The following is an 8,763-nucleotide window of genomic DNA, read 5'->3' on the forward strand; positions in this document are numbered from 1 at the left end:
TTTTTATATTAACCTCATAAGTATTAATATTTAATATTTACGGGCTCAGATTACAAAAATAGAGTTCCAAAACCACATTTTCCAATACTACAAAAATTTCAGGTCATTACAAATGTCAACATGACAACCTATTTATTTTCTCATTGGGTTAAAGAAGGAATTGCCTTCATTTCTCCAAATCCATCTAGTTTTTTGCCTATTGAATGCTATTTTAATATATTTGAAATTTCAAGGTCATGACTAAAGTTGGCAACTTCAACCATAACTTATGTTGGAGATTTTCTTAAGTTGCGATAATCCAATTTCCAAAGCAAAAAGTGAATGTTTTTCTTTGCTAGAGGAACATTGTAGAGATTAACAAGATCGATTTCTTTTCACTATTTTTTTAATTGAACCATGATTGGTTTTAACCTCCATTTTTCAAATATATGTACTTTATAAACAACATAACACAACATCAAAAGATAGAAATATTTGAAACCGATATGTACAAAGGAAATACTATTGCTTTGTAATTTTTCTAGGTTTGTCATACCGTGAGTGGGTATCATATCGTGGATGGTATCGCGGGTAGATACCTTTAGGAGTCGTGCCTTGGATGGTACCGAGATGTGTACCTTTAGGAGTTATATCGTGGATAGATACTATCAGGAGCCGTACTATGGATAGTACCATGGAGGGGCACCATTAGGAGTTGTACCATGAGTGGTTACCCATAGGAATTATACTATGGATGGGTACCTTTAGAAATCGCGCCATGGATGGCATAGTGGATGATATCGCAGATGGGTACATTTAGGAGTCATACCGTGGATAGGTATCATTAAGAGATGTGTCATGTATGATACTACATATGAGTACCATTAGGAGTTGTACTGTGAATGGTTACCCTTAGGAGTTGTACCATGGAGAGGAACCATGAGTTATACCATAGGTGGTCACCCTTAGAAAAATAAACCTTAGTGGATGGATACCTTTATTCGTAGATAAACTACTTGTACATATGTTGTTTTATAACTTAGCGACGATGCCACTGTAGACATGACGGCCCGAGATTACGCTAATGTGCTGAAAAGTTGGCTTGATGGTCCGTGATTATGCTAATATGTCGAAGGAGCAACCATGGACCTAACGGGCTTGAGATTATGCTCATATGCCGAAAGAGAAAAGCTAGTTGGGTACTAGAAATTGAAGCTAAAAGAAAAAGAGAAAACAACATTTTTGATCGATATATCCAGAAACTGGATCAAATCATTTATTCAAACACAAATTATGATTCCATGATCATTGCCATGACAAAAACAACGTACGGAAATCTTTTTGTTATACAAGTTTTTGTCTAGGCTGAAAAGGATTAACATAATATAATATCAGCACAACAAAACAAAGGTGACAACGGAAACAAAGACAAGAGAGATGGTGACAACAAGGGAAGAAGCTGCGTTGTGGGGAGGACTAAGAACTCCAGCCGTAGTGTCGCCATTGTCACTTCGGACTTGGACCTTAAGCTTTTGCCCGGCAGGACAATGACCAGGGTAAGTGCAAACGAAGTAGTGGTCACCAGTCCTTTAAAGCGTAATTTTTACAGGTCCTTTGTTGTCGGTTGAGATGGTGTCGGTGGTGGTGCAGGCGTTGTAACCAGGTTCGGTCACCTCTGCAACATCATGTTCCCTAGTAATAAAGTTGAACACTGCAAGCAAACAAAGCAGTTGGAGGTAACTGAATCTGATGTTTGAAAAAGTTGGGAATATTTAATAATTAGTGGAAATTAAGTAAGAAACTCACAGGGATTATCCCCGACGACGAATGTTTTATTGTCAGCCCAGTTATCGTATAAATTAGAATTATTGGTAGGGACTTGCGAACCAGAGAAGTCTCCTACAGTGTAAGTTGTAGAAGCATACGTGGTTAGAGTTGAAGCCAGAACTACAAAAATTGTTGCCATGGTCATGCTGCTTTTCCTACCCATTTTCTTTATTACCTTCTCTGATTTCAGTGCCCCTAAGATTTCATTGTCTCTCCTTTTTTGCGCTAATTTTGTATTGCATGGGTTGTTTATATAGGGAGTGTAGGAGAGTCATAAATTTGTGGTAAACTATTGAAACAAGCTCTGGGTGAGGGCCTCTAACAAACTACTTTATTTTCCAACAAATATTTGGTTGAATGGATCGATAGAGATATAATATTCTTTGAATAAACAAAATTTACCGAAAAGATGATAATTTTCGGTATTTGGACGATACTATGTAAAATAGTTTTTATTTGGACGATACTATGTAAAATAGTTTTTCTTGTTTAATTTTTTTCTTGAAATAAAATAATTACAATCTAAATTATATTTGTTATAGAATATTATAGAAGCAATTTTCTCTTGACAACAAATATGTATTCACTACACCAAAACAGGCTTTTAGCGGTGTTTTTAGTGGCGTTTGGACAAAAAATGCCACTAAAAACCAAGCATTAGCGGTGCTTTTATAAAAATGCCGCTAAAGGTCGAGCATTAGCGGCGCTTTTTGGAAAACGCCGCTAAAAATAAGCATTAGCAGCGTTTTTTGAAAAGCGCCGCAAAAAGCCTAAGCCCAACTCTGAGGCATTTAGCGGCGTTTTTGAAGAAGCGCCGCTAATGCTCTGGCCTTTAGCGGCGTTTTTGAAGAAGCGCCGCTAATGATCTGGCCTTTAGCGGCATTTTTGAAGAAGCGCCGGTAATGATCGGGCCTTTAGCGGCGTTTTTGAAAATGCACCGCTAATGCTCGAGCCTTTAGCGGCGTTTTTGAAGAAGCGCCGCTAATACTCAGGCCTTTAGCGGTGTTTTTGAAAAGCGCCACTAATAATAATAAAATCTAAAACCATTTCAATTATCTCATTCTTTGATATATTCTCAAGTAATGTTTCAATTATATTTTTTATTATAAGTTGAAAAAATTGATATTTTGTTGTATTTATTATATATTGGTCAAATTTGGTCAAATTTACATTTAAATGATAACAAATAATATTGTTTAATACAAAATGTTTTTATTAAAGAGAAGTCGTCCTAACTCCTAACTATTTATTATTATTTTTCAATCACAGTTTATTTAAACTACTTTACTAGAAAATTATATTAAATTATGAGTAAAACAAAATGTCATAAAACTTAAATTGTTGTGTTGTAAAGAATAAAAATTAGAATAAATTTTTATAAGAATAATAAATTTTGATAGTTCGATTAAAAAAATCAAAGAAAGTAATATAAAACACCAAATATCGTGATCATAAATAATATTATATATTGATATAATTTTATTACCAAAAATAATTTTATATTTAGTTAATAAAACATGAACACAACAATGACCTAATAGTACCTACTCAAGAGTAAGAACTGGAAATGAATGAAAAAGGACAAATGAGGTTGTTACTTGGTCTAATACCCACTAGAAATTAATACTAGCTAGGTTTTTTAGGCTGAGAAAGGGTTATAGGAAAATATTATAAATATTAAAATTCGAATAAAATTTATTAAATATTGAAATTCCAATACTAGCTAGATTTGCTCCCGTAAAGAAAAAGCTGCTTGTTTTTTCTTGATAACAAAAAGTGTTAGCTGGGTCTCGAGTCTAAAGCCGAATGTTGCTTCAGGCGGTATAGTGGTAGTGGTGGACAGGTAGCTCTAATTTATTTGAATAGCCCAATTGCAAAAGAAAGCAAATATCTTGTATTTGCAATCATTAATTGAATTACGTTGGGTACTTCGTTAGAGTGGGTGAGTGGTGAGTGGCAAATAGCCCAATTGCAAAAGAAAGCAAATATCTTGTATTTGCAATCATTAATTGAATTACGTTGGGTACTTCGTTAGAGTGGGTGAGTGGTGAGTGGCAAATGTAAAATGGAGAAATTAAAATACTATTATTTAAAATAATTTTAAAATTTTTTGGGTACATAATTGATTGATTTAGATTAATTAGTGTTTTTAATTTATATATTAAATAAGGTTTAGAGGTTAGGGGTTAGGGGTTAAGAGTTAGTGATTTAGGGTTTAGAGATTCGGGGTCGGGTTAGGGTTTAAAGTTTAGATTAATTAGTATTTTTTAATTTATATACTAAATAAGTTCTTATATAATTGTAAAAGGTAAGCAATAGCGGCGTTTTTTTAAAAAATGCCACAAAAAATAAATTTATTTTAAAATATAGCACCATTTTATATAGCAAAATTGTGTCATTTTATTCCAAATAAAAAAAAAAAAGTAATGTCGCAATAGATAAGAAATAGTGGCGCCATTTTATCAAATTCCCTCCCCCTCCCCTCGAAATCCCCAACTTTCCCCCCTAAAATCCCTAATTTCCCAGATCCAAGAAAGAAACCCAGAAGCTTATTCAACTCTGTTTCTTTCCAACTGAAGCCAAGTCAGTTCTTGTTTGTTCTTCATCTAAAAACTCTCAAATTCCAGCAAAGGTTTTTCAGTTTTAGAATCTTCGGGACGCGGCACACGGTGCCGTACATGTCCTTGTGAGAGAGATGGCGATAGATACCGAGCAAAAGTCACCCTCCGATGGCAAAGTTTGGGAAATTTTTAAGCTGCCTTTTCGCCAAACCGGGAATAATACCAGAACGACTCCATCTTCTTCTTCAACGTCTAATCTATACGTTCAAACTCAACCTCATGCTGAAGGATCGAATCATCACGGCTCTGCCATTTCGGTTTCCTCCGTTGCAAAGTCGCTTTTGCCGACTCGGTGTCGGCTCAAACTTGATCCAGCTAATAAGCTATATTTTCCATGTATGTACCTTCCTTTTTAAAAAATTATCTTTCCAGACCTTCAAAAATCATCTTTCCGTCGGTTTTGTGCATGCTTGATGGGATGAGAATTTATTTTTTCTCAAAGCTGATCTTGGGCCAATTTTGAAATAGGCATGCACGGTTTTTCAATAATATTTTGGGTTGTCTTTCTGCCATAGCATGATGCACAATTGTAAATTTCACCATCTATACTATTGATTGATTGCTTCTCTACCTATCTGTATTTCTTCCTCTTGTGGTTGGATATTTGTAATTTTGTTGAGTAATTAATCTTAGGTGCTTGGTTTTTGCAGTTTGATGAGCAGAAGGATCAAGTTGCAATAGAACAAATACTACGGGTTGTTTTCCTAAATCCTAAGCGTCCTTGTCTTGTAAGTCCCATTAGCTTGTTACTCCCGTTTCCACAACTATATGTGCCTTCATTCACGTTTGCTTTTGCTTTTAGACATTTGCTTTGTTTGCGTTGTTTCTTGCTTGGACCAGCTGCTAATAAGAAGCCTGTCACTGATCAGCAGTATCAGAAAGGTAGACTCTTGTGGTTTATTTCAAGTTATACTTTATCTTGATTGCCTTATGAAGTTTGTTTGGTTGTATATAGTTTTTATTTGCAATGATTTATGCGTGAGTGCTTTGACCTGACAAGTTGACTGCTAGTTGGTTATTGTGTTTTTGTTTATTGGTTTTAATTTTCTGAGGTGGATCTGTTACAGTCTTCTTAAAATTCAAGTTCTTTCAGTTATTCAATTGAAGATATGACGGAATTTATACAAAGTCGTTTCCTTCCAGTTTGCCTATGTAAACTTGGACGCTTTTAATTATATTAAAAGTTAAAACATGCAAAAACTTATATAAAACTCACGTTTTCTTAAAGCAGGACATCAAGAAGCTCTCATTTTGGGGTGCCTGGAACTGATATCAGCTGAAATGATTCCCTTTAATCCGTGACCTCATTGTGGATTAATTCCTTTTGATGCTTGCATACATGTATGCACTCCTTTGTGTTTTATTCTATTTTTGTTCTAAGATCTATTAAATCTAACTTAATTTTTACGCATTCTGTTGTGCAAGTTGGAGGTCCATGGGATTTCTGCAAAGTCCGAGACAATGAACCAAAACAGCAAAAATTACGTATCTGGAATCGTGAAACAAAGGAATTTGAGTGAATTAGATATGTCAAAATTGGGTATTGGATTTGATGATGAGAAGTCCGAAAGAAAAACATCGGAAAAGGCATTAGTTTTGTCTCAGATTAACGTTTGAAAAACAAAAATATGGATGTGCTGCTGTTTGATTTCATAGAAAATAAGGAAACTACAAAAAGTTATGTTTTATATTATTACTCCTTTTGATTATTTATATTATAAGAACTACATTTGTTCATTCATATGGAGGTTTTGCAGGCGCTGCTATGGCTATTATTTCATGCTTCACGGCTTGAAACTGAAAATTTAATTTGTTAGACTTCCATCCTCTTATTTTATAAAAATTGAAAATTTAGTCTGGTTTTTGGTGAATATATGAACTTGTATTGTTAATTTGTGTTAATTTGTTGCATTTAAAATGTTATAAAAATTGACAAGTTGGTCCGGTTTTTGGTTAATACATTATACATGAATTGTTAATTTTTGCTAATTTTTTGCATGTAAATTGTTGAAATGATGATTTTTTATATCTCCTTACATATTAAATATTGAAATGTTCTACTAATGTTACCCAAAATGGGTTTAGGGTTTTAAAAATTGAAAATTGAAAATTTAGTCTGCTTGTTGGTAAATACATGAACTTGAACCATTTATTTTTGCTAATTTGTTGCATATAAGTTGTTATAAATATTGAAAAATTAGTCTGATTTTTGGTAAATACATGAACTTGAACCATTGATTTTTGTTAATTTGTTGCATATAAATCGTTATAGAAATTGAATATTTAGCCCTAATGCCGGTAAATATATGAACTATGAATAATTGATTTTTTGCTAATTTGTTTCACATAAACTGTTGTAAGATTGATTTGTGTTAATTTCTTGCATATAAATTATTGAAATGTTGATTTTTGATAATTCCTTACATATTAAATATTGAAGTGTTGATGTCCAAGCTAGTAATTTAACAGTGAGGTTTACTAATGTTATCTAATTGGACTAACTTATTAGGTTTTGTAAATTAAGGGGATAAAATTCATAATTAGACCTTTACTTATTTAGTTTTATTCCAAAGTGTTACCTTGAAAGTTAGTATTGGCTTAATTTTCCAGTACTTATTATGTGTATGTCTTGCTTGAAGGCCTCTCCTTTAGGCATGAGATAAAAGGCTAGCACTTTTTGGTAGCAAGGATGAAAAGTGGAAAGACAAAAAAAGTATTAATTTAATGATTACAAATATCTTTGTTATAAATTTCTACCATTAGATTAAATAGTTTGCCATCCTTACTACACAGAACCGAAAGGATTTTAAAGTGTTGATTTAACTCTCTCTCTCTCTCTTATATTTATTTGGTTTTGATCTTGTTAATTTGCTTGTTTAGACCATATGACTAGCATTTGGATTATCTTCCATTGAATTTTTTTTTTTGTATAAAGTTCTTTATGCTGGCATTTGCTTTTTTCTTTTTAGGCACTTAGATTAAGGTCGAATGAGCTAAAATTGGAGAGGCAATTGGAGAACACAGAGGCTGAAATTTCTTCTTTCAAGTATGCTGTAATTTTTCTTTACCAAAGGGCTTGTGATCTACATTTTCAGGATGAGTTGATTACTTGTTTCTTTAATTATATATGCCTTTTGCCATATGTGTTCAAAAGTAACTGCCTGGATTATAATGCTCATACATAACTCCTTGGTGCAGAATTGAAGGTTACTTTTGTTGTTATTAGTAGAGAAACATTTATTATTGTTACATATTACAACTAAAGAACCAGAAAGGAAGAAAAAGAATATGTGTGCCTGTGGGGTGGGAGATATTTAATTGGTAGTTATTTGCTTATTAAGTAGGTTTCCTGTGTGAAATGTTTAATGTTGTTTCCTTCCGTTTGCTATATATTATCATGTTTAGACTTTCATTTGGATATAGTTTCATGTTGATTCTTCTAATAGTTATAGGACATCTTATTCATTCTGAATTTTGCAGAAAGAAAATGTCTAGCCTAGAGAAAGAGCGTCAGGATTTTCTATCAACCATTGAAGCACTTAAAGAAGGTAAGTACGCTAATAGCTAGGCGTTTTAATGATAATAAAATGTTTGTTGTATAATATCTTGAAAAGAATAGAATTTAACATATGTTTTTTGGAATTCAAAATTTTAAAAGTAGTTAAATTAAATTTGCAATTTATTCATAGTACAGGGATTAATGACATAAATTGAGTTTATTTTTAACATTGAATGATTTCTTTTGTGAATGTGGTTTGAAAAAGAAAAGAAAAGAGAGAAAAATATTCTGGTAAAAGTGGCAGTAGCCTTTAACTTTTAAAAAGGTTGAATCTATTCAATGCTAGCGCTTTTCTCTTCTCCTGCCCTTGACAACACATTCATTTGACAGGATAATTTGGAAACCCTGTTGCAAGAGAAGGACATTTAGGCTGATCTAGTTTGTTGCTTGCAGCATTTGCAGGTATTTTGTGTAGTTTAAGTTATGAACATTGGGTTTTGATTTGTCATGTGAACAAATATGATGAATCTAAAGTGCAATTTTATTCTTCAATTTGCAGTTAAGATTTGAAACTGAAGACAAAGCAAGGAGACTTCTAAGTAATGTGTCATTGTTGTTGAAACCAAGGGGTTATTTTTTCGGTATTACTCCTGAAAAAGTGATTGCCAAAAACTGCTGTTTCTGGATTTGTGTATTTTCCTTTTTTTTTGTTCTTGTGGTTATTGCTGCCCCTGTTTCTGGGAGGTGATTGTGTAAACATTTTAGTGTGCTTTAGTTATTGTAAGAATATTTTTAACATTGTTAATTTTAATATTATTGTAAGAATATTTTGAATTA

At 32.9% G+C, this 8,763-nt stretch overlaps 1 protein-coding gene and 1 pseudogene across 16 annotated transcripts; one reads left to right on the forward strand and one right to left on the reverse strand.

The window, feature by feature from the left end:
- Positions 1-1,224: 1,224 nt before the first annotated feature.
- LOC107901315 (stellacyanin-like) lies at positions 1,225-2,047 on the reverse strand (annotated as a pseudogene).
- Positions 2,048-4,110: 2,063 nt separating this feature from the next.
- On the forward strand, positions 4,111-8,763 carry LOC107901312 (uncharacterized). 16 transcript variants are annotated; one of them, XR_001685224.2, is made up of 9 exons: positions 4,111-4,763; positions 5,078-5,155; positions 5,230-5,309; positions 5,659-5,768; positions 5,853-6,239; positions 7,397-7,473; positions 7,908-7,975; positions 8,317-8,388; positions 8,486-8,763. XR_001685224.2 is itself a non-coding variant. In XM_016827256.2 (4 exons), the coding sequence occupies exons 1-3, from the start codon at positions 4,536-4,538 to the stop codon at positions 5,727-5,729; spliced, it is 531 nt and encodes a 176-aa protein (XP_016682745.1). In that variant the 5' UTR covers positions 4,194-4,535; the 3' UTR covers positions 5,730-5,768; positions 5,853-7,473. The 16 variants fall into 16 exon arrangements, 4 of the variants coding, with proteins under 4 accessions (XP_016682745.1, XP_016682743.1, XP_016682744.1 ...); XR_005914463.1 differs by having other exon boundaries at positions 4,240-4,763; positions 5,268-5,309; XR_005914461.1 differs by having other exon boundaries at positions 4,218-4,763; positions 5,853-7,473.

The sequence above is a fragment of the Gossypium hirsutum genome, chromosome D06, assembly GCF_007990345.1.
Source record: "Gossypium hirsutum isolate 1008001.06 chromosome D06, Gossypium_hirsutum_v2.1, whole genome shotgun sequence".
NCBI classification, from domain to species: Eukaryota; Viridiplantae; Streptophyta; class Magnoliopsida; order Malvales; family Malvaceae; genus Gossypium; species Gossypium hirsutum.